Below are 27,253 nucleotides of genomic sequence, written 5' to 3'. Positions count from 1 at the left end.
TTTTTAGGTCTGACGCTTCTCTTCTTTCTCTCCCAGGGGTTTTAGTTTCTTCATTTCTTTTTCGAAGACTCTCCCTGATTTTCTTTAAACAGACTAAAGAAACACCAGCTTGTGTGGCAGAACTTTGTTTTTTAGCTCTTTTATCTTCTCATTTAATTTTATCCTTAGAAATGTACTTTCCCCTAATTTTAATCTATTTAACAATGACTATGAATATGGTGTCAAACAACTGTCTGCCTGAATCCCACGTCTTTAATATTTACATTTTTCAGGGGTTTTAAGTGTATAATTACATCACCTTTGTATATCTGTTGAACGGTGAAGGCCAGTTCATCCTATCCTTTTATTTCAAGACCTTTTCATGTCTTGTGACACGAGGGGAATCTGTAAACTAAACTACCCATCTGTAATTAAACCACATAATTTTGGGTTCTTTGCTGGAATGAAAGGCCAAACGAAACATTCAATTAATTGGCATAACACAAATGTCAATATATTAAAAAAAAAAAAAGACAACAGTAAATACGTACTCATATCAAGTGTTTAAAATATTAGTTTTAAGGATAAAAATAGCTAAATCTATTTTTAAATGCTTATTTCTAGAACATATTCAGTTTGTCTTCTAGTTTGCATGCTTACTTTCATTACTTACATAATGCTGCGAAATGAGGACGATAAACTATGACAGAAAAGTTAATTTAAACACACATTGCCATCACTTTTAGATGCAATAGTGTCACAAACTGATGATGTTTTCAGACATAAAACACTTTATCATAAACTCAGTTTATTTAAAAAACAAACAAACACATTTTAAGTCTGGCTGTCCGATGTCAGATGTGATAAATGCCAAACTGTGATTTCTTGCCGCTGCAGAATCGTGCACATCCCAACGAGCGGCCACAGATTTCATTCCAACTATAAATGAAAATTAAGTACTGGCATTAACACTGTTTATTAGATTCGGACTCTTAACTGATACAAACCCCACCGTGTGAACCTGGCTTCAGTCTATAAACCATAAACCCAAACAAATGTCAGAATATGAGGGCTGTGATTTAACATTATGAACAAATTCACTTTAAGTATTCCGCTGAAAAGTGGAATATCAGACACACTTCTGTTTAAGAGCTTGGACTAAAGGGACAGCCACAGAGAGGAGCTGCTGCAGGACGAAGCAGCACCGAGCCAGAGTGTAAACAGAAACAGATCAGGAGGGAAACGTGTCGTTTGAATACATTTACATCAACACAAGCAGGTCTACTGTACGCCTGACACTCAGTTGACGCTCTTTCAGTTTCTATTCTGGGAAAAAAAATCCCAGCTTAACTAATTTAGGTAACGTTCTTGCATTTAAAAATAACTCCAGCCCTCCGATAACCCATGACTATCAGCTCCACATCTGCAGCTCGGCCCATCAGACAACAAAGCTGCCGTCTCTTCCAGAGATCAGAGCGGCGGTCTCCTGTAAATCGCTTTGCTGCTCCGCCTGCAGCTGTCACAGTTTCAGAGGGATGACAGGCCAGTATTTGGGCTGCTTGAGGTCACAGTTTCTGTCAAAGGTCAGCTGCATCGCTGCCTCCATGGCCAGGATCTTGGCCGCGTCTCTGCCGTAAAGTTTCTTCATCTCAGCGGCTCGTCTCTCCCCCGGTCGCTCGGAGGGAGGAGCGGTGCTGCTTCGACTGGAAACGCCGTGCAGGTCCTGGTCGGCAGGAACGTAGCTGTCGTGCTCCTCTGCCTCCATCTGCTGCTGCTTCTCTGCAAAAAGACATTTTTAAAAGACATAAATGACTGTTCATCTCTAAGCTGAGCTGATTAGAACTCGTTAAAAGTCCATCAGGGAGACGTGTTGTCTTCTTATTGCCTTACTCAGCTCCTCTCTGTGTCTTTCTGTGTGGGCGAAGTACTGCCGGAGCTCCTCGCTGATCTCCATGTTGCTGACGTCACACTCGATGTCGCTGTCTGAGCTGCTGTCTTCCTCCTCTTCATTTTCACCGCCACTCTCCTCGGCTTGCCAGTCGGCGTAGCGCTGCTGGCTGTTGGGATATTCTTCGTGCCAGTAAACTGAGCCGCTGGCCGCCTCCCAGGCCTTCCTGTAGGCCCGCCTGTGTCTCTGGTACCAGCCCATGGCCTGCTGGTAGTGCCGCCAGTAGCGCCCGTACACGGGGCTGGAAAACCAGGACTTGACGGTGCTGATGTCCTCCTGCGGATGAAAGCATCAGTTCAAGCTTTACATCCACAAACCTCACACTTTATTTCTCTCCCAGAAGCTGCAGAGTCTGGAGGCATCCCTCATGTCTTAATATTTTGAGAAAATGCAGCAATGATTTAAAACATGCAATCATAAAAGAAAATAAAAAATGTTGGCATAAACAGTTTGTATAATTCTACCAAGATGGAAAAATCAATATTTGTGTAAACCACAGAGGTTAAACTCTGTTAGGTTTCTTATCTTCGTGAGAAAGCCACCAAGGTTTTTGGTTCATTATCAACATAAATTAAATAAAGTCTGATGTTAATTTTCAGTCATAATTACTGTGTATTAATTTTGAACAAGCCTCCCGACATCACTGGCTGAAATGCAGCCTATAATTATTAAAAAACCTTCACCGTGTTTTACAGATCGTTTGAAAAGACACAAACTGTTGGACAAATTTGTTGATTTTCTGCATATATCCTGCTAACAATTTAAAACCAAAGTTTCAAAGTTTGCATTCTTTACTCAGTAAAACACGTCACAAGCATTCAGGGTAAAAGGAATGTTTAAAAAACTAACATGAGAACATTTTAAACGACAGCTCAGTCTGGCTCCAAAGGGAGAAAATGAAATGCAAAGAAATTAGATTTTTGTGCAGTTGTGTCGATTCATTGGAAAAAAAAAGAAACATGATCAAAACAGCAAAAATAACGATTTTAAAATGCTTGACTTGAGAGAAAATAGCATGAGAAACAAGAAAGAAATTAATTCTCTTCAGTAATGACTGAACACTGACTGCTGAATGAATTTCCGGAAGTTTGATGAAGAAACTGAAAATAAGAGTTACAGCCAGAAGTAGCAAAGTTCTAAATAAAAGCTAAAATTAGCTAAAGGCTAGGTAAAAGTATCAGAAGCCTAGCTAGAAGCTAAAAGCATCAAAATGTCAACTAAAAGTAGAAACATTCTTCCTAATAGTAGAAAAATGCTAGATAAAAGCTAAAGCATTAGAAGCGAGACATAAAAAAGCTAGCTGGCAGGTAATAGCATCAAAAAGCTAGCTGAAAGTAGAAGAATGGCAATTGTTAGCTAAAAGTAACAAAAAGCTAAGTAAAATCCTAGAAGTAGCTGAAGTCTAGATAAAAAGCCTAGCTAGAAGCTAAAAGCTTAGAAATGCTAACAGCAAAATAACAACTAAAAGTAGGAAAATTCTTCCTAAAATTAACAAAATTCTAGATAAAAGCTAAAGTATCAAGAGTCTAGCTAAAAGCTAGAAATATCAAAAGGCTAGCTAGCAGGAAATAGCAGTAAAAAGCTAGCTAAAACATTATCCATTATCTAAAAGTAGCAAAAAGCTAGCTGAATGTAGCAGAAAACAGGCGTTAAAACTAAAAGTAGCATAAAGAATTAAAATAGAGCCAGCCTGCAAAAGCACATTTCAAACAGAACAATGTTTTATAAAAGAAATTAGATTTTTTTTTGTGGGACATATTTGTAAATAAAGTTAAATATTTAGAAAACTGTAATGGCCCAAAGTCTGCAGAAGCAGTTGGATTGTAGACATAAGATTCAGGAAAATTAGACGTTTTAAACTTCAGAGTCTTTAGCTGTTTTCTTACCATTTTGACCGAAAGTTTGTTATTTCAGTAACTTTATTACATCCGTAAGTCTTCAGCCTGTGGACACAGACAAAAATGGAGTCAGTAAATTAAAACACTGTCAGATTTTAAGTTTTACCTCTGACAAAAAGTCCTGAAAATAAAACTGCACAGCGAAGCGACAAAATGAAGGCGAATTTTATCTCGTAAATACATTAAATAATGCCATTTTTCACTTGTTGGTGCCTCACATTTGAAAACATTTACCTTTTTAGTGTTTGGCTGCCCGTTCACTTCCGCATTAAAAATCTCCCAGCAGCCTTTGCGACAGAACAAAGTAACTATAAAGGAGCCAGGCGGCGGAGTGGCGCCCTCTGGCGGACACTGCGCGAACATACATTAAAAAATAAAATATTTGTACTAATTATTACTGTAAAATTAAAAGTAGAATCTGTTTGTGATCACGACTTTTCACTATTACAGTATTTTCATTATTGTCTGATGTTTTTATATTTTACAATTTTTATGTATTTGGAATAAAAAACGGTTTCCAACTATTAAAATGTAAAAGCAGGTGAATATGTAGCTCACAAATCAGTAAACTAGTTTATTTCTTTGTATTTGTGTAAATGATATAGGCTTCATTTACTAATGTTGTTCAGATCAATTTGAACGCTGTTAGTTTTTAGCTCTGCAGCTTATTTTTTAACGTTATTATGATTTATGATAAGTTTTTACTGCTTTCTTAGTTGGCCTTTTGTGTTCTTACTGTTTTTTGAGTTCACTGCTCTTGATAAAGCGCTATGTAGAATAAATAAAACTGACTTAGACATTCTTAAAATTAATCTAGTCAAGAAAAGTAAGTTTGTTTGTGTGAATTAAAAGTGGGACAGTTATTTAAATCTCAGTTTTAGGCATTAAAATAAAAACAGAAGCAAGTTGTGACAAATTAAAAACTAGGCATTATTAATTTAATCAGCTGGGAGCTTGTGAGAAGATTCAGTAGAAATAGACTTTATCAGGGGTTTTAACAGCACAAAAGAACTGAGGGTTATTCCTGTTTGGATTTTACGAGTTAAAACCCATAAATTGTAAAAAAAAAAACAAGAATAAAAGCAGCAGTCTCTTCCAACCACAGGATCTTCTGCCACATACAGAAAGCTGAGACACGTTTTCATTTCGTCAAATTAATTTTCTTCCCTTGTTTGGCCTTCAGCAGTAGTGCTGATTAAAAGTGAAGCTGATATTTGATATGCAGGCGACAGAAAACACTGAATGAGTAAAAAACACTGACGCGTTGAGGAAGAAAACAGCTCCTCTCAGAGTCTGGGACACGTTCCACTGTAGATGTGGGTCACGCTTTGGCTCCGGGCTTCAGAGCTTTCAGAGGAAATGCAAAAAGACGCGTTTCTTTTCCGAACATGCTTCCTTCTTTTGGTGTTGGAATACGTCTGTTAACGTTATGCAGTCCAACGTTAAATCTGAAAAGACTTATATTTGCTTTCACTTTAATTATATGTCAGACAGTACGAACCCAAAATCTTTCATGGTTTGTTTTGTCAGTGTTTTCATTCAACAAATCCCCAACAAACGTTTGAAATAAGTGGAGTCATTTAGGTTCACACATAAAGTCAGGAGGTGAAAATAAATTACGAACCATAATCAGCGAATTATAAATTCTTGTGAAAATGGATCGACAAGTCAGGTAATCAAAGAGATTCTTGTGTTAATTTTGAGAACATCCATGAGATTTGTTTCCCTCTGCTGGTGAATCTCATCTCTTAAAAAGCCACAAAAACATCCTTTAAATGTCTGAAAAAAGGAACTCATTCAAACGTGCAGTCTGCAGCTTTATATTTCATTTTAGCCTTGATTCTGTCCATGTTTGGAAACATGTTATTAAAAAAAAGATGATATGAGTTCAATTTAAGACAGATATTAACACCTATTTTCTTTGCTTGGATGTTTATAGGTGCTTCTTTTCTCTCTCTCTCTATATATATATAAATATTTAAATTATGTTTTAGTTTTGGTTTTCCACTAAACCTGAGAAGGTAAAAGCCATCGCATGACTGTGGCTTTATTTAATATTATACTCTACAAGAACGAGCGAAACAGAGTAAAAACCACAACACTCAAACCAACGATGAGGAGAGGAGATATTTTAAAGCTGCTGGTTTCTGTCTCGTTCTGCATTCACAAATGTTATTTTTGACGTCATGAAGCTTTAATAATAGTGGTTAGACTTTAGATGAAAATCTGCATTTTTATTCTGCTTTGACCACATGAAAGAGTCTCAGCTTTGCTTGTTACGTGTCATGATCTCAGATTTAGCGTGAGTAAAATAAATGTCTAAACAAAATGTGTAGAAGTGTAGATATTAATGTAAAACTTTCTGTTTTGTGGCTGCGGATTACAGAAATAAATTCTTTGAAAAAAAGTGTAGTTTATGGATTGTAGCTCTAAGACATGACTGGCGTGTGAATGTTAATTTAAATGTATTCACACCACTCCTTCCTGACTGTATTGTAGTGTTAAAACCACAACGTTTAAGCTTTCACCACTCTGACCACTCCACCGTGTTTGTTAGAGCGATCTGCTGCAAGAACGGTGGCATCAGAGGAAAGCTGTGCTCTTCGTGCTTCTGGTGAGTTGTTCTGTCTGCTCCCAGATCTCGTAAACCCCCCCACACCGCCCCGTCCGTCTGCTTATTTCAGTTTCTGTGAATCATTTCAGCGCTCAGACATTTCCAGTCCAGCTGAGGAACCAAGAAAGGCCAAAAAATATCACCTTTTCATGACTAATTTTCAAATCTTCTAGCAACTCGTGGCTGTAAAATGATGTCAGCTGTTTAATAAAGAAAATAAAAATACTCGTTTTACGCATACTTGGTTGCAGATTTGGGGCTAAAGTTTTTGGAAATGCCGCATTTGGTTCCAACGCTGTGGCCTAAAAGACAGATCTGCTCGCGTCTAACGAGGGAGCTGCAACCAGAAAACGTAATTTAAAATGATTTTGTTGTTTCCTTTCTGGCAGACTTGTGACTCCCCTGCAGGATGCAACGCCTGGCCTCAAACTGCCAACAACTACAACACATCAAAAACCTTCAGCAGAAGAAGCGAGAGTCATCCACGCTGCAGTCAGCTCTGTGTGAGGTACAATTAAATCAACTTTACTACCTGTCTGTACGTCAGACGGGGGGCTGTTGACACTGATTATGCATTAAAAGAGAAAACAGGTGTTTTCCACCAGCAACCACTTCTCTTTTGAAATACTCCTTCTTTTTACTGGAAATCATTATGGTGTCTTTTTTAGCTGCTCCTTATCACTTTACTGCTCATCATTTTGAGTTTATTCTATAGTTGGATGAATATTCAGCCAGCAGCTTGTAACGTTTGTACCCCTCTGTCCCCCAGTTAATCAAAACATGATGTCAGCTTAAAGTCAAGACTTCAAAACAGCAGTTCCTGCTCACAGCAGCCTCACCTATCGTCTTCTTTTTTAAATGTTATATTAGTTTTTAACTATATAAGTTATTTAAATAAAGAAACACAATGAAAATTCTGATAATAATTCTGGTTTGAACAGACAATCTGCCAACTAATCAAGCTTTTGTCTGTGAACTTTGTATCTGTGCTGCATTTGAACCACATTTTTCATCTGTTTTTATTCATTTTTGAACTATTTCTGTTCAAGATTTTTATTTATTTATTATTTAAACTGTGCGAAAGTCTCAGTGTTACGGGACAAGGACTGCAAATGTCCGTCTAGCTGCTGCATTTGAATCAGAGCATCTCTGGGAATGAGTTTAAATGCCTTCCAATGGAATATAAACCTTTAAGACTTTAATTCCTCTCATTTGGAAGATTGAACGTTCGACTCTCGGCCCCTGCAGGTTGTGTCAAAACACTGTCACCCTCAATATTCTTATTGATATATGAGGGAAAATATGAAATTGCTGAATATTTAAAGTGTAATCCTGTAATTTAAAGCTCTGTATGAATGTGTGGGTGAATGAAAAACACAGAGAAGCTCTTTTGGGGTAAAAATGTTCTACAGAAGTGTGGACCAGTTTATTTGTTTCACAATCTAGCTCTGTTTATCTGTTAAATAACCACAGAAAGGCAGAAGGCAGGCGATAATGTTTTTGCCCGTGTGTGTGTGTTTTTTTGTCTGTAGTCTTAGCAAAATATCTCATGAACCACTGGGCGGTGGTCTAAAACTCTGGCATGAAAGGCGACGGGCGATATGCATTCCTTAATTTAATTTATGAAACGCACCACAAAGACGATTTAACTTTTATAATTTAATCTTGTGTTTTGTCAAGATCCTATTTCAGGAAAAAGCCGGCCAACCACACATGTCAAAGGTAAGTTATCCTCACTAAAATTAGCTTTAATTTAGAAATAATAATTTGATTAAAATCAGCACATTCCCCTGAAAGCAGTTCTAGTTACGATAGCAGCATTTTTTGTAGAAATTCAAAGTCGTTGTGTACTTCCTTTTTAAAATAGCTTATCTGCATTTTTTCAGTTTGAGATGTCAGCGTTTGTCTTCCTCTTTTCAGTCCAGTTAACTAAAGATCTGACAGCATCACAGAACTCCTCTGCCATCATGGATCAGACTAATCTCTGGTTTGTTCTTCTCCTGCCTCTGTGTTTGTGTTTGGACACTAAAGGTACAGTAAAAAATATAACAACTCATTGTATTCACCTTTTTTTAAGATATATATTTCTTTTTTAGGTTTTTAACAGTTTTGTTCAGCTGGAAAACGCTTAACATCGCTCAGAAATATCAAATATCTCCTGTAATTGCAGAGAATGTACTGAAAACCGTTGGAAGAGACCCAGATTTCACCCCTCTGTGCTCCAATGTCACGCTGAGTCTGATCACAGAGGTCGTGTGCAGGATCGAAACAAAGGGGATCAGCGAAGGAAGAGGAGGATGTCGGCTGCTGTATTCCAGCACAGATGCTTCCCAGCGTGAATGTGACTCCAGGTTCTCACTGAAAACAGAGAATCAGACAGTTTATCTGCACCTGACCGGTTTAACACCAGAGGACAGCGGGAGCTACACGTGTAAATGTTCCCATCATAATGGAACGAATACTCTTCATCTCCAAGTCACCGTGGAAGGTGGGTGTTTGTTCCTTTTTTGTTTTAGTTTCTTATTTTTTTTCTGTTACATGAAAACTTCAGCATCAAACCTTAAATTAATGTAAAATTCTACTTGCCTCAACATTTAAACCATTATTTTGATGTTTTTTATTAACATTTGGTGAATCTACAAATGCAGAAGTGTTGAAGTGAGGCTCCTTTACAGTTGACAGGTTTTTTTTTTTACTACCAAGAAAGTTATGTTTTTGGTAGCGTCTGTCTGTCTGTCTGTGGACAAGATTACTCAAAAGGCTATTAAGAGATTTTCGTAACGTCAAACGTGGCACAAGGAACAAGGGAGTAGATTTTGGTGGTGATCCGGTTAAATGTCAAGGCCACAGATCATCTCGTGCTCTAACTCTGCAGCTGGACACCTCATGGGTCAAGGGTGATCACTGCTGATTTCACGGTGAGGGGCTCAAAGGTCAAGCTCGCAGATGACCTTGTGCTTTAACTATACAACCACGTAACGGAGGAAAACTAAGCTGCACAGCTGGACACGTGTATGCTAATTATACCTCGTTGAAGTTTTCACTTTTATATACTTTGGAAGAATCTGTGCTTCAGGTTCCATCAGTCATGAGTTTTCCAAACGTTGAGGTAAAAAGATCAGGAACAGATAAATGATATGTTTGGTCTTTTTTTGCAGACGCGTCCAGCGTTTCTCCTTTGACACGTCTCAGTTTGACCGCTGTGATCAGCACCGCCACTGGATTTATTATTGTAACCGGAGTGTTGCTGGGACTCATCCTGAGGAAAAAACATTTTAGTTTCAGGTGAGTATCCAACCCACTCCTCAGGTCATACTTCGAATGTTTGCTCCTGGTGTGTAGTGTGTTGTAAGTTTTTAAAACAGTCTTTATATAACTAAAAGATCCATCAAGTTATTGATCTTTTCAATCTGTCTCATTTATGTGGATAAAACAAATTGATTCAAAACTACAGACTTTGTTATCAATATAAAATGTTGTTTTTGAAGTAATTAAAGTTGGTGTTTTAAAAGTAATAAAGGTAATAATTTAAGAAAATTCCTCAATTATCGTTTTACACACTACAGTAGTTATTGCCACGTCAAGCAGTTTTATCATGTTATTATTTTTTTTAATAATTATGAATATAATTTTGGTGTTTTTGTTAATTTTCAGATGCCACAAACAGTCGAGAAAATTTGAAATATCTGTAAGTAAAACTCTGCTCCCTTCATTTTATCGCCTGTCATTGAAAGAGGAAGGGGGAGGATCATGTTTTTGACTATTTGTGTTTTTGTTTCCAAAATGTCTCATGAATCACTGCGCAGTTTCTAATGAAACTTGCAAAAAGTAACAATTTGAACAATTTGATGCACGTCTGCTACTGATTCACTCAAAATGGCTGCCACAGGTAATCGATATTAGCCAGCACAAAATGGTTGGAGCTCACAGATATGTGATGTGGTAGTAGCTGAGAGTCATTTACAACGCATGCTCTGAGCATGACATCTGGTGACGTTGCATGAGTTTATTTTTAAGGTTACAAGACGACGACAACGCCGCCATTTTTTAGTCTAAAACTGTGGTGCGATAAGCCTTTAGTTTTATTTCAAGGCTTATATAAGTAAAACGACACAGGCATATAAACTGTTTTACTCACGTTCGTTCAGATCAGCAGTAGAGACTTCGGTTTCAGATTTTAGCAATCATGACCATCAGTGATGGAAACTCAGTCGGCGTGGGCGACAGCAGGAAGGATAAACCTACCCTTCATCACATGTTCAGCAACAGTTGTCACAGAAACGATTCTCACGAGGCCCAATGTGCAACATGGTCTGAGCTTTTAGCGACTGCAAACTATTTTAGTGTTCAGGCCAACTGAAGCCATTTGAAGCTCAGTTTGTGAGGCTGAGAAGAGCTTCAAATTCACAAAGGCGACCGCAAAGTCTCTGTTTCTGCGAAGGGCGAACATTTCCGAGGGTCAGTGGTGACAGACAGGATGGAAGGGCAAGTTGACCTAAAAACATAGACCTCAAGTTTCAGTTTGTCTCATGCTTCCTGATCACAGTTAGTGTGACAGAAACATCTCAGCACAGTCTTAAAATACACATATTTATAATGATAATGCTTGTAATGAAACAGCACAGTCTTCAAAATTTAACTCATCACGCTGCATCCTTGAAAAGATCATGTCATCTTTTACAGGAAAAACAAGATGGTTTATACGAGAGCCTTCAGCAGCCATCAGATGATCTGTACCAGACGACGTCCTCGGGGCGCCATCATCGCATCAACACCAGGATGATAAACTCAGTGAGAAAAGCTTTAAGGACGCCTTCGGCAAACAGAGAACAAACGGATGAAGTCTATGAAAACACGTAAACAAAGAGTTAGAATTAGCGTGTAAAAAAAGAGAGTGACGTGAAATAAGACCTACTTTAAGTGTACCAAACTGTCAGTTCACATGTAGATAAAGAAGTATTGTACATTAGCTCTATTTCTGTAATTAAATACATTTTTGGTTCCATTCTTCCTCTATACACTTCAGCAAGGAATATGCAAATAGTTTTATTTACTTTATGCTTATTATGTATTTAACCTGAAATGAGTACATTCCCTAAAGTGACCAAATCAGGTCTTCTCCTTCAGTATTTTATTCTAATATTAATTTTACTTTTCATTTGCACACATTTGCATTGACATTTTTTCCCCCGAAAAAAGGTTTGAATACTTTTATCACTAAACCACCTTCATGTACTTTGATTCTTTAGAAAAAGGAAGGTGCTCTGAGGAGTTCAGTGCTTAAGCAGAGGAAATACATGTGTATGTGCACAAAATGTGTCTTTAAATCCTTTTGTTTTTTTGGTCTAAAAACATTCATTTATATGTAATATTTTTTCCCAGACAGCGTTTACTCTGTAGAAAGGTAAGTTGGGATCCTGTTTTCTTTTCGTACATGTTTAAAGTACTGGAATCTCAGAGGGACGTGGCCTTTGGATTCATAGATCTGCATGGCGTTCCCTCCTTTTTAAAAAAGACAGAACCAGTTCTCACTCTTCTCTGTCTCCTCTCTGAGGACACTTCCTGCAGGGCTGACAGTTGAAGCTTTGATTCATGAGAAGTGTTGTGAAAGGTGAAAATGGTGGAAACGAGCCGAGTCACAAACCTGACGCAGTGAGACCTCACAGTGAGGAAACTCAGGCCCTATCTGGTCAGGAGGGGGAGAGCAACCCTCCATATCAAGATAACATCACCCAGCCTGCTGTGACCGGGGAGGATGGTCAAGATTTGCTGTTTGTTCATCCCACGAAACTGCATATGGAACCGTACCGTGCCAGGCCCTCACATACCCTCACCTAGCTGGGGTGGTGAACCCTGCGCTCACCTACTATAACTCTCCAGTAACGGGGCCCTTATCTCCTTTTATGGCCCTTCCGATGCAAGCAGGGATGGGTTCCAGCGAGACTCCCTTTGCCACCTGGATCTGGTCAGGAGGCCAAGAAGCCATAAACAACAAGATGCAACAATTGGGTCTAATGAGAGACATGGACTGGAGATAAAGCCGACCTTGAAGGACACCGGGCCTGGGAAAGGAAGAGGGAGTGAAGAAACCAGCATCAATGGGCTTTTGTATGATTCATGCTTAACTCTTCCCTTTTTTTCCTTCTCAGTACCAAGGATGGGGAGGGTGTTGTAACTTTACCCTGTTATGCATAATCATCAGTAGAAGGCGTGTTTTAAGTCCATTCTTTATTCAAGTTATGAAGAAGGAGGTAGCTAAAAGTTGTTTTGCATAATCATGAAGGGATGTTTAATAAAACTCTGTCACAGGAGGAGGGAGGAAGTCTTTTAGGCTAGTCTGAGCAAAGCTAGTCATTTTGGAGAGTTTGGGACGCCTAGAGTCTTCTTGGGGATAACTTCTTGACGTAGTGTCGATGAGAAACGGGATTTACTGATTTTTCTAATTTTTGTCTTTTATTTTTTTTCCATTTTTAATTATATTACCTGTAACTGGGATTTAACCTAATTTTTACACCTTCAATAAAGTTTGGCCGTGAGGCGTATACCTGATCGGTGACTCCTGGGTTCTTTCCTGCGTCCTCTGTCTCTGCTGGTTCATTCCTGGTGTGGTGGCACAATAAGGGCACGAGCTGAGCTAAGTTAGGGGTACCAGGGTACCCCCCTTCTCGGTTCCAGTCTAAAAGCCTCAGAGAGGAGTAACAGAGGGGATCCGTGGCTCATCGCGGGCGCGGGCTCTGTTTGGCCTGTCGCGTCCTCGCTGGGTCCTCGGGCCGTCTCTTGGCTAAAGGAGCAGTGATTCACCGTCTGGAGCCACGTGTCAATCGGTCAAGTTGCATCGTTGTTTTTCTTTTATTTTAAATCCTACTCATCTGGTAGTCTGACAAGTCTGTCATGGTAATTTGAGGCTTGTCGGACGTCTGGGTGGTTCACAGTAGGTGAAAGGTATGGGCCGCAGACCTCCCAGCAACGGGCTGGATTCACTGTGAGCACGAAGCAAGCAGGTGGATTTGACTCAGCATCAGGTGTTGACTCAAGCTGTCTGGACCCTCGGGCCTTTCCACAAGAATCAATGTGGTTTTTGTCCTGGTTGTGGAAAACCGGATCAGCTCTTCGTCTTCCCAAGGATATCTGAGGGTGCCAGAGCATTTGCCAGTCTCCCTTCGCTTTGCTGACGTGGACAGAGCTCCCGACTGTCTCCTGTGGGACATACTTTGGGAGTTTAGGGTCTCCTGCCAAAGTCCATTTGGCTTAGATTGCTACTATTAAATCAAAATCGTTTACAGTAATGTATCATGTCTTATAAGTTTATGGGAATTGCCTATTTTGGTTGAACTTTGTCTTCTTTTTGTGAACATTGAGAGCCACAAAAGTCCTTGTAATCAGGTTCCTATTGAGCAATAACTCCATCACAAGCAGCTGGTAAACAAATTTGATCTGATAGTATTTAGCAGAGGCAGCAAAGGTTCAGCTGATTTTGCACTTGAGAGGCTCGGCGCCTGACAACACTCAGGAAAAAGTCTCTAGGACAAAACAAAGTTTAAATCAGCTGATCTGAAAGACAACTGTGTTTATTTTAAAGCGTGGATTTGAGTTAAGAACATTTTTTATTGTTTCATTTTTTTAAGAATTCTCTTAATTTACTGAGGAAGTGTGAGTGGAAAGACGATTCTTACCGTTCAGTGTTTGTTCTGACCTCAGAAAAGAAGCGTAACGTTCGTGCTGACAGGTCGTCATTCAGACCAGCTTCAGATCTGTTCTTTCGGAGGGTCTCTTCACATCATTTACTCACACCTGTTAGTTTTCCTCCTTTTTTTTTTTTTTAAAAAAAAGCTTTTTATTGTGTTTTAAACCTTGAAGGCAGAAACAACATTGTTATCTTTTCTCTTTTGAAGATGGCCTCGTTTCAGTTCATGGAGTTAAGAATCTGTGGTTTTGTAGCTGAGTGCAGAGGGTCGGTGTATGTTCCTACCTTCACAGTATATATAACCAACACCAGCGTCATTGTTGTTTCTTGTAGATGTATAGATCAGTATGGATTTAAGCAGACTGTTTGCTTTTCTTTTGCCATTAACATTTCACTCTTCCAGCAAAGGTATTGTACAATAATCTTTTATTTTTAATGCATGTAGGACGTTGCTGATTTTGTTTTCATGAACTGTATTATTTTTGTGTTGTTAAATACATAGAAAAATATAATTCAGTGTTAAGAAACTATTAAAAAGAAACACTCATTGACACTTGTTTTTATAACCGCAGGGACTCAGGGGCGGGTTGTGAAAACCGTCAGTAAAGAAGCAGATTTCACTCCAGTATGCAGCAACATCTCATTAAAATTGATCGTTCTTGCAATATGTAGTATCAGGACTGACAGGAGCAGAGAGGAAAAGTGTTATTTGCTGTATCGAAAGAAAAAAGGCTTTGATCACGGATGCGACTCCAGGTTTTCACTTGTGACGATAAACCGGACCTTATTTCTCCAGCTGAACAATTTAACACCAGAGAAGAGTGGAAGCTACATCTGTGAGTGTTCGTATAAGGGAGGTACGCTTACTTTAGTGCTCAACATCACCGTTTTTGTTGTTGATTTCTTAAAAGAAGGAAAAGAAAGTTTAACATAACAAATACAGACTTTTGGGATCAGTAGGTTGTCACAATAACTGGAACGTTATTTTGATTGTATAATGCTGTTATCTTCAACCTCACATATGAAATGAAATATTAGATTGGTCGTCACCACATTCTGCTCTATAATATAAATGAATTAAACCTGCTCATTTAAATATGTCATTAATTTATATGTTATATTTGAGTATATTTGACTCTGAGGTAAGGCGGGAATCCCTGTGGACTATGATGTTTGCAGATGATTGCAGATGGTTTGGAGACAAAAAGACAGGAGACAAAACAGGAAGTGGCAGAGCTGAGGATGTTGAGGTTCTCCTTGGGAGGGACAAGGATGGACAGGATTAGGAATGAGGTCATCAGAGGTACAGCACAAGTTGAAGGACTGGGAGATAAATTTAGAGAGGCCAGACTGAGATGGTTTGGACATGTGCAGAGGAGGGACAGTGGGTATATTGGTAGAAGGATGTTAGAGATGCAGCTGCCAGGAAAAAGACGGAGAGGAGACATATGGATGCAGTTAGAGAGGACATGGAGGTAGTTGGAGTGAAGACAGAGGACACAGAGAGTTAGATGGAGGAGGATGACTCTCTGTGGAGACCACTGAAAAGGGAACAGCCTAAAGAAGAAGAAGAAGATTTGAATAAAACAACTGAAGTTAAACTTCATACTGTGTTGATTCTTAAATACATGCATTATTATTTCTTATTGTGTTATTTAGCATTTTGGCAATGTATATTTGGAATAAAATAAACAACCTCTTCTCCTTGTTATGGGATTTTAGTTCTCTCATAACACTGGGTGTCCGTGTTGTCCAGAGTGTCATCCTTTTGTTGGGCCTCCAGTTGTCTCGGAGGAGGGGTCAGACTATGAACAAGTCCTTGATGACACAAGAGAAAACAGGTCACTAGACTAGGAAACCCAGGGTGTCTTCTATAGAGCATGTGCAGTGATGTCATCAAGTCTGTTGTTTCCATTATGGTGGTTGGTAATTTGCAGTATATTAGGTACAGCATTGGGTGTAGCATTAGTGCATGTAGTTGGACATGTATGCTGAGATCACTGCACCGTACTGAGTTCTAAAGTTTGAGCTTGGACTGTGAGTCACCGCCACACCAAACCTCACCTCATCGTCAAACCTCTGTTGACCCTTCAGAGCAGGGTGCTGGGACTTCCCTTTAAAATGGAGGTTGTCAGGCCCACATAGACGTGCGCACAGTGGGTAGCACGGGCCAGACTAGAGTCTTACCAAGGCAGCGGGGTGACTTGCACCAAAAAGGCGAGTGATCGTCGAATGGTGACCAAAAGTCAAATTACCCACATGACCAGAGGAAGTGCTCCACACAGGAGAGCAGGCAGCTGGGAACTCAAGACTGTGTCGGAAATCTTCTTACTACTTATGCTTCCTCTAGAAAATCAAGATTTATTGTCTATTCGGGCCTCCATCAGAAGCTGGACATAGCAGCAACATACCTGGTGGATGTGACCTGGGAAAATTTCCCGCTTTTACCAGGAATCACGCAGGAAGCTTGCCATACAACATGAGGAATGAAGATGATATAAGCGAAGCAGGTCCTATAGGCTTTATATTCCTAAATAAATATGACAACAAACTGGAAACATTCACTTTCTGAAAGTAGATGAAGAAGAAAAAGTATACTGCCTTTGTTGTGGTTAATGATGCTTTGCTACATAACTGATAGTTGCAGACGCTTTTTTTCCTTCTCAGTGTTTGGCCTTGTTTTCAATAATAAATTAATGACATTTGTGGCAACATTTAATCAGTTTTAAACATCAGATAGAAACTTAGCCTCCTGCTGAATTCAGACCAGCTTCAGATTAGTTTTGCTGGCAGGTTTCTTCAGATCAGCTTAGTTCATCCATATCTTTGGCTCGGTAATTCCAAAGAGGGAAAACTGTCATTTTCATTTTTTAAAGTACTCATTTGATTAATCTTTCATCTTTGGCGTTAAAACAGAACAGTGTTCACTTCCTTTTAATATTTTCTCAGACCATTGTATGTTTGTCAGAGCAAGATTTCTGCGGTTTCTTAACTGAGGTAAAGTGCAAAACAACGTTTGTTTCCACCCTCACACCATATTTACGACCAGCAGCAGAAACGTTTACAGCGGATGTAAAAACCATTATGAGTCGATGTAGACTGGGGTTTATTTTGTTTCTCCTATTAATGTTGTGTTCTAAAAACAAAGGTAATGTATAATTACTTGTTTTTTTGTTTAATTTATGTTTTTTTGTTAAATTCTACTATTTTTGTTGTAAAATTTTCGTGTTTCGATTATTCACCCTCCTGAAGCCCTCGTAACTGAAGAGAGGAAGAGAAGCGCTCGTAACTTCGGGTGCATTTGACTCGAAGGCCGCGGGAGGGTTAAACCACAATAATTGTTTAATAAGTACCCGAAAATATTATTTAATATGTACTTGTTGACACGTGTTTGTTAGTTACTTCAGGAGCTTAGGACCAAGTTACGAAAGCAATCAGTAAGGATGCAGATTTTACTCCAGTTTGCAACAGTATTACACTAAACAAGATCATCCTTATAGTATGTAGGATCAAGCCTGAGAGGAGCAATTTTTGATTGTAAAATGAGAAAAAACATTTCTGCAAGAAATTTTAGATGACATTTTTACAAGTACTGCTGTTCCCTGACTGACATTTCTCTTTACCAGCTGCAGGCTTTCAGGAGCAGGTTGTGAAAACCGTCGGTAAAGAAGCCGATATTACTCCGGTTTGCCCCGACGCCACGCTGATCATAACCATCCTTATATTTTGTAAGGTCAGGCCTGAGAGGAGCAGGAAGGAAGAGTGTCAGCTGCGGTACAGAAGGGAACAAGGCTTCGATCATGAATGTGATTCCAGGTTTTCACTTGTGACAATAAATCAGACTGTGTTTCTCCAGCTGAGCAATTTATCACCAGAAAACAGTGGAAACTACAGCTGTCATTGTTCATATAAAGGAGGAACATATACTTTACTTCTCAACATCACCGTGGAAGGTAAGGGACGGCTTTATTCATTACATTATTTACATGTTTCTTATTTTACAAGTCATAATTTAGTTATTAAAAACTACGACAACTCTGAGTAACAGAAAGTGTCTTTTTATTATTATTTTCATTTCATCCAGTTGATTATTTCCTCTGCAACTGTTCAGATTTTTTAGAAAATGAAGACTCTATCAATGCAACAAGAACAGCTTTAGCTGCAGCTGAAATTGCCATAATTGCTGTTCTCGTTCTGTTTGTCATCGTCTTCCTGGGAGCTGTCATCCAAAATACATACCATGGGTAAGAGATAAAACCTAATTTAAATATGAAATCAAATCCTTTTAGGTAAAAATGTAAACTCTGTACTAATAAAGTTCTATTTATGACTAGCTTTTGTATGTATAAGCTCTGGTTTGTCTCAAATTTGTGTATATTCCTTATATTCACTTTTAAAATAAAAATACATTATATAAGTATTCGGTACTCAATATTTTAGTTGAAAACTAAATGGACTGATAAACCATCACAGTGGGGAACTTGTAATAAATAGTTTTTATTTGTTGTTTTGAAAGAAACAAACAAAAGGATCCCATGACGCAACATGAAGTGTACAGCACAGTAATATATGAGGTAAAATACTGTATCCGCTGTATAATTAATCTACTTTTCCATTTTACTGTTAAGAAAAGTTTAATTATTAGTCTTTTCTCTTTAACAGGGAGCTGTGGACACAGTGCTGAATGTCTTCATACAGAAAGACAAGAAGCTTTATTCAGCTGCCAAAATGCACCTGCTGTAAAACTGAATGATGTCAAAAATGTTTGAGTTTCCAGTAATTTAGAAACGTTTTCAACCACACAACCTCTGTTTGCCTTGTGTATTAAAGTAACATATGACCTGCTGTCAAAAAGTCGAATTTGTCAGGATTTTGGTTCTTTGACTTTCTTTTGTTCTGTTTTTGATTGCTCCTGTGTTTAGTTTTGTTAGTTGTGTTTTTGCACCCTGTGCCCTCTGTGTTCTTTGTCACGTTCTCTTGTCCTCAGTCAATCATTTGTTTCCCTGCTACACCCATCTTCACCTGCCCCGAGTTTTGTAATCACTCACCTGTGCCTCCTAATCACCTTCTGTCGTTAAAACCCGGTCATCTCCTCCATTTACTCACTGGTCCGTTGTCGCTTCAGGCACTGTCTGGTTTCCCCTCATGTCTTGCCTCTTGCCCTTTGCTACCATTTGGATTTATGTTTTGTATTTAGTTTCATTGTTGCTGCCGCATTGGCTTATGTTTTAGTTATTTTTAATTAAATTAGTTTTTCTTAAAGCTCAGAATAAGTCTGCACATTGGGTTTGCCTCACTCTCCACCACACCTGACAATGTTTGTCATATGTGTGGAAATAATTTTAAACGTTGTCATTTTAAAATCTATTGTAATTGCTTTACATTTATTTTCCTCCACCTATAGGTGTAATATTTGACTTACAGTATATAATAATTATGATGATCTAAATAAACTAAAACTTCTCGATGTGTGGTTTATTTTTTTTACACAACCGACAAACTAAACGGCCAATGTCTCAGTTTTGAACTAATTTCCTTATAATAATTTATGTAGAATAAAGTTTAAAGTGCTAAAGAACATTTTTATGCACTCATGGTGGGAACAGTGTCAATAAGAGAGGCTGTGAAAAGTTTTCCACTGAACAGTAAACACTTGTGTGGAAAAATAACAGCACAGCAGTTTGGTCATTCTTTAAAAAAAAACCCAAATGAAGCAAAATCAGGTCAGCAGTACGACTGTTTAGCAACAATCACATGTGCCACATGAGTCATTACGTTCATTATAATCACATACAGGTTTCTGAGACTTCCTTTTTCTCCGCAAGAATGCGTTTTTTTTTGTGCACTTTGATGCATTTGATTACTATTGCAGCTTTAACCCAAGAGCAGATGTGTAAAATGTCATGCACTTCCTTTGTGGGTCTAAATCCAGTTCATATGTTTGCGAGAACACAACTTGAGGTTTTGGTGACTGAAGTCGAGTGCAGAGGGGGGCCGTTTCCATCCTCAGCCTCACTCTGTACCAGGAGCAAGAGGGTCGCTGCTTCAGGAGCTGTGTAGAAACTCTGGCTCGTCCTGCTTACGTCAAAGGTATTGTGTAAAAACTGCTTGTTAATAATAATAATAATCTGTAACTACTGCACTGCTCTGTTGATCGTAACTGCAGCATTTTATAAATGGAGAAACGGCGTGGGCTTCTTATCTCCTGTTACAGTTCACAACCCCCAACTGTAGCATCGTTGCTTACAGCTGATGCTTGAACGAGTATGGGTAGATGCAGACTGTGGCTTGTTTTCCTTCTGCGACTCGTATTTTGTTCTTTTAACAAAGGTATTGTAAAAAACACAGCTTTTTATGTCTTTACCCATGCAAGATGTTGTTGTAAAATGGGCATAAAAAACATTTTTACAAGTACTGCTGTTCCCTGACTGACATTTCTCTTTACCAGCTGCAGGCATTCAGGAGCAGGTTGTGAAAACCGTCGGTAAAGAAGCCGATATTACTCTGGTTTGCCCCGACGCCACGCTGAACATAACCATCCTTATATTTTGTAAGGTCAGGCCTGAGAGGAGCAGGAAGGAAGAGTGTCAGCTGCGGTACAGAAGGGAACAAGGCTTCGATCATGAATGTGATTCCAGGTTTTCACTTGTGACAATAAATCAGACTGTGTTTCTCCAGCTGAACAATTTATCACCAGAAAACAGTGGAAACTACAGCTGTCATTGTTCATATAAAGGAGGAACATATACTTTACTTCTCAACATCACCGTGGAAGGTAAGGGACGGCTTTATTCATCACATTATTTACATGTTTCTTATTTTACAAGTCATAATTTAGTTATTAAAAACTAGGGAATCTCAGCTGTTTTATTTCTGGGGGACTTTATGCTGCTGTGCTTCAAACCAGCAACATACCAGTAACAATATTATACAACAACCCTGAGTAACAAAAAGTGTCTTTTTATTATTATTTTCATTTCATATAATTGATTATTTCCTCTGCAACTGTTCAGATTCTTTAGAAAATGAAGACTCCATCAATGCAACAAGAACAGCTTTAGCTGTAGCTGAAATTGCCATAATTGCCGTTCCCGTTCTGTTTGTCATCGTTACAACTGGAGCCATCCTGGGAGTTGTCTGCAAAAAGATATGCCACAGGTAAGAGATTAATTTGATTTAAAAATTACACTCGCAAGCTGTCGTTGTGGATTTTTAGACGACAAAAAGACTTGTTTTTGTGTGTGCCTTGTCTTTGTATTTTTATAGCTTCACGTTTTATTTGCTGTTTACTTTGTGCCCAACTTAATCTTTAGGATGTAAAAAAGCCAACTTATCAGCTGCATCATGGTAGGAAAGTAGCATTAATGCTGCTTTTTTAAAGCAACATTCTGCTGAGACGCCACAGAGTGAGAAACTCGTCTGGATTTACCTTTGACACATTCAACACATTCAAAATGTTGTTGCAAACTAAGCACGCACAGTTTGCTCTCATTATTGACCCAGCATGGGTAGAGGTAACGAGGATAAAGTGTGAACCCACCGCATGGCAAAAAACACAAACAACACGAAACAACTCAAGTCTGGGGCATTTAGTTGCTCAAATGGCGTCGAACTAAAGGAGAGACACTCAGGTTTTATTGTTCATTCATCAGTACAGCTGAACTGTCACGGTGCTAAACAAGTTAATGTTTAGTTTTTGACAGCGAATATAAACTTAAACACATAATAATGTATCTACATAGCTAACACAAAGTTTGTAATGACTTGCTCTTGTTTGTCTTTTTTGCAGACGACGGGACGTAACCTTAGTGAGTGAAGAGAACACGGTATTCACTGTAGATGTTGTAGTGACTGCACTTTTGTTGAACTTTTTTTTTACCGTTGTAACAATTTTTTTTTACCTTTTTGCTCTTTTCCAGGAAGTAGAGACCATCGAGCCGTACAGCACCTTCTTGCAGAGGGAAAACGGGCTTTATTTAACTTCTATGATACACACCAGTACATCTACAAATAATTTAAACATGTCTGGAGCTGATAACGCAAGTTTGGGGGCACCTTTGTAGAGCTTATTTTTTATACTTTCATGCGATTTTAATGACTAAAGAAAACTGAAAACAGGACCTGGTGTCCACAAAGTCGTTGTTTTGCTTCATCAACTTACTTTTTGCCTGTTTTTAATTAAGATATTTTTGTTATATTTAAAATTTAAAAAGAAAGATGGTCAAAATAAATACATTTATGAAACAAAGATGATGTGTTTTATTTGTGCCGGTTAGATTTGTTCCGTTCCAGCAAAACCACAGCACTGTCAGAAGATCTTGTTTTGATATTTCTGATTTCTCATTTGTCTCGAAAGCGTTATTTGATTCCATAAGAGTGGGAGTCGTGTTGAGAGGTGTTGGGTCTCTTGAACGTCACCCACTCTCACTTAGGCACAAGTTACGGAGATGTCAGGCTGACCGACAGACTGTCAACATGTTCTTGCTTCCTGTTTGAGCTTCCTGTTCGTCACCACAGGTACCAACCACATGGCTTTCGTTGCTGCTTGTGTCAAACTGGAGATGCAACTCCTTCACACCTTAGGTGCTGCTAGCACAACTTGTTTAAGAGAGAGACCACCCAGCATTTGATTAGGATCAGTGTTAAATGTGAAATGTGTTGACTTGTGTTTTTTATGTAATCTTTCCTGTATTACTTGGCATTAAAGCCAAGTGAAAAGAAGTAGAGGTGTAGTGGAGAGGTTCAAATTAAATAAATGTCTATCTGTGCTCAAATCAAGCTTAAAGCTGCATATATCACCAGTAAAACCACTCTGTGGGCTCCAGGGTAACGTCTCCACTGGACATAAAGCTGTATCATGGTTTAGGTTGGGTTTTATCTTGGTTTCTCTTAGTTTAGTTAGCTTTTTATTCACTTCCGGTTTTAAACCAATTTGGTCACTGCACAAAGTTCTTCACCTATTTTGTTTAAATTGCTTCCTGTTTTGTGTTTTTGTTGGTAACTGTTTTAAATTCAGATTGCCACAGAGGAAAGTTAAAACTTTTTTTGTTTGTTTTTTGTGACATCTAGTGGAAAACACTCGTACTTGTAGTCTAGTCAATATATATTTATTTATTAAAATGATTCTAGTAGTTTCTCAACAGAGAAAAGTCAAGGTTCTGCTAAAATATTATTATTATTAATATTTTATTCTAACATGTTCAATACTTTCAGGACCCTTATATTCTCTGTGTTTGTGATACTATTAGCATGTTATATTCACTTCAATGCTTTCTTATTTTAGTTTAACCAGATTTTTTTATACTAGATCTGAGTTTGATTCATGTTAACTCGGGTTAAACAAATTTTACCTTGGTTAATGCTTCTTATGGGTTTACAAAATTGTCAATGTATTGTTTATTTTAATTCAGCAAAGTACTTTTGAGGTTTCAGAATCAGAAACTATTCAGTTCTTCATTGCTTTCTCTTAACAATGCTGTATGTTATTTACAGTTGAGACCAGATGTTTACATACACCATAAAAAACAATTTTTGCTCTGTCAGACATCCAATCAGACTAAATCTCTGTTAGGATTCCCAAAATTAATTCTATGGGTTAAATGATGAGTGAGAATCTTTCTTTCTTCAAAGCCACAAACTTGCATATCCCTTCTTAGTGTTTGGCACCTTTGCCTTTAAACTGTGTGACTTGGGTCTAACCTGTTGGGTTTCCTGATATCAGATTCTCACAATAGTTTGCTGGAGTTTTGTCTCCCTCCTGACAGAGCTGGTGTAACTGAGTCGGGTTTGTAGGCCGCCCTTCAGCTCTGACGGGACTGAGATCAGGGCTTCATGGTGGCCACTCCAAAATATCGACTTTGTTGTCTTTACCCTCCTGAATCCCTCTTAACTGATAAGAGGAAGAGAAGCCCTTGTACCTTCGGGTCAAATTGACCCGAAGGCCACTGGAGGGTTGAACTATTTTGTAACTAATTAGGCATTCTGCTTTGGGTCATAGTCTATTTGAAGACCTATTTGTTCCCAAGCTTTAACTTCCTGGCCGATATCTTGAGGTGTTATTTTAATATTTCAACATAATGTTCTTTCCTCATGACGCCATCTGTTTTGTGAGGCGTACCAGTCCCTCCTGCGTCAAAACAGCCCCACAACATGAAGCTGCCACCCCCGTACCTCACAGTTCACATGGCGTTCTCAGGCTTGGAATGCTTCCCCCTTTTTCCTCCAAATGTAGCAATGCTCATTATGGCCAGTTCACTTTTAGTGTCATCAGACCACAGGACATGTCTCTAAACATTAATGTTTTCCCCTGTGTGGATCTGCGAACTGTAATCTGTCTTTTTTATGTTGCTTTGGGAGTCATGGCTTCTTCCTCGCTGCGTGGCCTTTCAGCCCATGTCAGTACAGGACTGGTTTCTCTGTGGATACTGACACTGACCAGCTGCAGCAGCATCTTTACAAGGTCTTTTGCTTTTGTTTTGGTGTTCATACCCACATTTTGCACCAAAAAATGTTCATCTTGGTAACTCTTCTTCCTGATGATAGCAGGCCGTTCCCATGGTGTTTATACTTGTGTCTAATTGTTAAGTCATCAGGAAATTGTACCCGAGGATAAGTTGTGGAGAATGACAGTTTTCTTCTTGTTATCTTTGCTGATTTCTTTAGATTTTTTCCTTAACATCACTAAAAGAAGCAGTGAGTTGGAGTCATGCCTGAAAATGCATCCTCAGGTGTGCCTCCAATTAAATCAGATGTTGTCAACCTACCAATCAAAACCAACAAAAGCCATGAGAACATCTTCTGTGCTTTCCCAAATTGTGTAAACGCAAAGTAATCATTGTGTATGCAAACTTGTGACTTTAAAAATGTACAAATATATATATATATATATATATATATCACCTTATTCATGCAGTTAGTTAGAATCCTGACGGATCTAAAACAGGAAAGGTTTATTCTGATTTTATGTCAGGCAGCGAGAAAAAAAATCTCTTAATGTAAGCTATTTTATTTTTATGTGTCCCTATAGGTCCTACATTATAACAGTTTTTAAGTATCATCCAACAAAAAATTTAAACTGTAATAGAAGTTATTGATATATTTGCAGCCAGTTTTCAGTTTTAATAGAATTGTGATTAGAAAGAGGCAGTTCTGCAGGTGGACTAGACCACAACTTTTTTTTTTTCTTTTTTTTTTCTTTGAGCAAAAAGTTTGAGGTTTATGTAGCTGCAGTGCAGTTTACTCATCACTTAGAGCAAAGGTTGCACCCTTGTACAGATGAGGTACTGAAACTGGCCTTTCTTTCTGCTTCTTCCATTTTCTGATAGGCTTTGGATAAATGAAGGTAACGTAAAGAAACTCCTATAGAAAACATTTTTTCAATAGCTTTCTCTTATTATTTGTATTTTGAGGCTAGCAGCAATACCATTTCTACAGGTGTAGTAGTTCCAAGCAAGGTTTACATTTTTGCATATATCAAAACTACTAAAATCGTGTTGTATTTATGTATTTTATGTTTACTGTATTTAACTTCTTTCAGATTTCAGTTTTTAGAAGTTAAGACACCAGAATCAGTCTTATAAATGGGGTTCCTGTTAAGAAGTCGTCACATCTTCTTTGAGAGATGGCTGCCTGAGGTTCATTTAGAGAGATCAAATAATCGTTTAGGTCCTCCGCCCTTCAGTGCAATTTATTTCACACTTGAAGCATCAGAGTCTAAGAATATACAGTTCTGTTTGAAGCATCATGTGTTTATTTATCTCCTTTAGCAAGATACTGCAAGTAGCCAAAATTAGCATTCTGTAAAATGTTGAACACAACTTGTTGTTGATCTGTTGTTCTTCGCTGTAACCTGTCCTGAATTGGTTCAGTTTGCAGCAGCAAATATCGTTTGCAGTCCCCATTTCCTGTTTACCGTTTACATATCTAATACGTAGGTTTGTGTCCACTTATATCTAATGTCGTGTTCAGTTTTCTCAGCAAGGCTTCTTATTTTTCATTTGTTTCAATTTTAAATCCTGACAGGACCAGGCTGCACAGAATAATGTTCCTAAACGTTAAAAACTTCTTCTTTCTATTAAATTTGCAGAGTTATTAATTTGTTTTTTCTAGATTTAATTTCTAACAGGACTAAAATGACTTCTTGTGAACGCATTATTTGCCTTTTCTCAGTTTTATACTTATACGTGTACTTTGCAGGAGTTAGTGGTTCTATATCTATATTTTTATCAGCACTCTGTGAACTTGACATTATATAAAAAGGTGAGGGTCATAAGGTGAAAGAAGCTGCAGAAAGAACACTGTCCTCTTTTTAAATCTCACATTCAAGCTTCTAAATATGAAAACCACAATGTTCTCAGCTCATGTCTTACTAACCTACTAATCTAGCTGCTTTGCCTGAACGTGATGTTTGATGACCTGCCAATCAATTTCATGAAAACATATAGCTGTTTTTATAGGACCTCTCCCTGGGCTGCCACCTTATCGTGGTGGAGGGGTTTGAGTGTCCCAATGATCCTAGGAGCTATGCTGTCAGGGGCTTAATGCCCCTAGTAGGGTCACACAAGGCAGACAGGTCCTAGGTGAGGGGCCCGACGAAGTGCAGCCCAAAGACCCCAAAGACGATTATTGGACACAGTGTTCCCTCGCCCGGACACGGGTGACCGGGGCCCCACTCTGGAGCCAGGCCTGGAGGTGGGGCACGTTGGCGAGCGCCAACCCATGGACCCCGGCCGGGCTTTCACCCATGGACCCCGGCCGGGCACAGCCCGAAGAGGATATGTGGGTCCCCCTTCCCATGGGCTCAACACCTATGGGAGGGGCCAAAGGGGTCGAGTGCAATGTGGGATGGGTAGTGGCCTTGGCGGTCTGATCCTCGGCTACAGAAGCTGGCTCTCGGGACGTGGAATGTTACCTCTCTGGTGGGGAAGGAGCCTGTGTGAGGATCTGGGGTTTGGCTCCACCTTCTGGGTGGCGCCACTAATCATTGTCCACAGGTGTTCCTCATACCACTGACGAGACCACACAGGATTTAAGCAGCAGGCTGTGATCACATCTTCGCTGGAGCATCAAACCTACTGGGTTAGATTCTCCGCCTCAGCGTCTAACCTGAACTCTTGCTCCTAGTGTTAACT

The 27,253-nt window shown here is 38.9% G+C and overlaps 4 protein-coding genes across 5 annotated transcripts in view; 3 read left to right on the top strand and 1 right to left on the bottom strand.

The window, feature by feature from the left end:
• The window catches only part of LOC108246785, a 47,695-nt gene extending 34,707 nt beyond the window's left edge, over nt 1-12,988 (top strand). The window contains exons 3-9 of the mRNA XM_017434497.3: nt 6,829-6,947; nt 8,120-8,161; nt 8,360-8,470; nt 8,610-8,927; nt 9,598-9,724; nt 10,094-10,127; nt 11,123-12,988. Coding sequence (XP_017289986.1) covers nt 8,407-8,470; nt 8,610-8,927; nt 9,598-9,724; nt 10,094-10,127; nt 11,123-11,299 — 720 coding nt within the window. The 5' untranslated portion in view covers nt 6,829-6,947; nt 8,120-8,161; nt 8,360-8,406 and the 3' untranslated portion in view covers nt 11,300-12,988. The remainder of the gene's footprint in view (nt 1-6,828; nt 6,948-8,119; nt 8,162-8,359; nt 8,471-8,609; nt 8,928-9,597; nt 9,725-10,093; nt 10,128-11,122) is intronic.
• On the bottom strand, nt 766-4,112 carry gemin8 (gem (nuclear organelle) associated protein 8). The gene is made up of 4 exons (XM_017434492.3): nt 4,060-4,112; nt 3,814-3,870; nt 1,870-2,203; nt 766-1,758 (listed from the first exon to the last, which is right to left on the bottom strand). The coding sequence occupies exons 2-4, from the start codon at nt 3,814-3,816 to the stop codon at nt 1,499-1,501; spliced, it is 597 nt and encodes a 198-aa protein (XP_017289981.1). The 5' UTR covers nt 3,817-3,870; nt 4,060-4,112; the 3' UTR covers nt 766-1,498.
• Nucleotides 12,989-15,605: 2,617 nt separating the features above from the next.
• LOC112451307 lies at nt 15,606-19,671 on the top strand. Its single transcript, XM_025010163.2, has 5 exons — nt 15,606-17,271; nt 17,750-18,076; nt 18,235-18,367; nt 18,640-18,697; nt 18,786-19,671. The coding sequence occupies exons 1-5, from the start codon at nt 17,208-17,210 to the stop codon at nt 18,864-18,866; spliced, it is 663 nt and encodes a 220-aa protein (XP_024865931.1). The 5' UTR covers nt 15,606-17,207; the 3' UTR covers nt 18,867-19,671.
• Nucleotides 19,672-19,833: 162 nt separating this feature from the next.
• LOC108246786 lies at nt 19,834-22,337 on the top strand. 2 transcript variants are annotated; one of them, XM_025010162.2, is made up of 6 exons: nt 19,834-20,213; nt 20,338-20,453; nt 20,572-20,898; nt 21,137-21,281; nt 21,913-21,931; nt 22,043-22,337. In XM_025010162.2, the coding sequence occupies exons 2-6, from the start codon at nt 20,390-20,392 to the stop codon at nt 22,184-22,186; spliced, it is 699 nt and encodes a 232-aa protein (XP_024865930.1). In that variant the 5' UTR covers nt 19,834-20,213; nt 20,338-20,389; the 3' UTR covers nt 22,187-22,337. The 2 variants fall into 2 exon arrangements, with proteins under 2 accessions (XP_024865930.1, XP_017289987.1); XM_017434498.3 differs by having other exon boundaries at nt 19,953-20,213; nt 21,913-21,949; nt 22,043-22,332.
• Nucleotides 22,338-27,253: the final 4,916 nt, after the last annotated feature.

This window comes from Kryptolebias marmoratus, linkage group LG23 (assembly GCF_001649575.2).
Source record: "Kryptolebias marmoratus isolate JLee-2015 linkage group LG23, ASM164957v2, whole genome shotgun sequence".
In the NCBI taxonomy this organism is placed as follows: Eukaryota; Metazoa; Chordata; class Actinopteri; order Cyprinodontiformes; family Rivulidae; genus Kryptolebias; species Kryptolebias marmoratus.
Note: the sequence above shows the minus strand (reverse complement) of the source record. Positions and strands in the feature narration are given on the sequence as shown.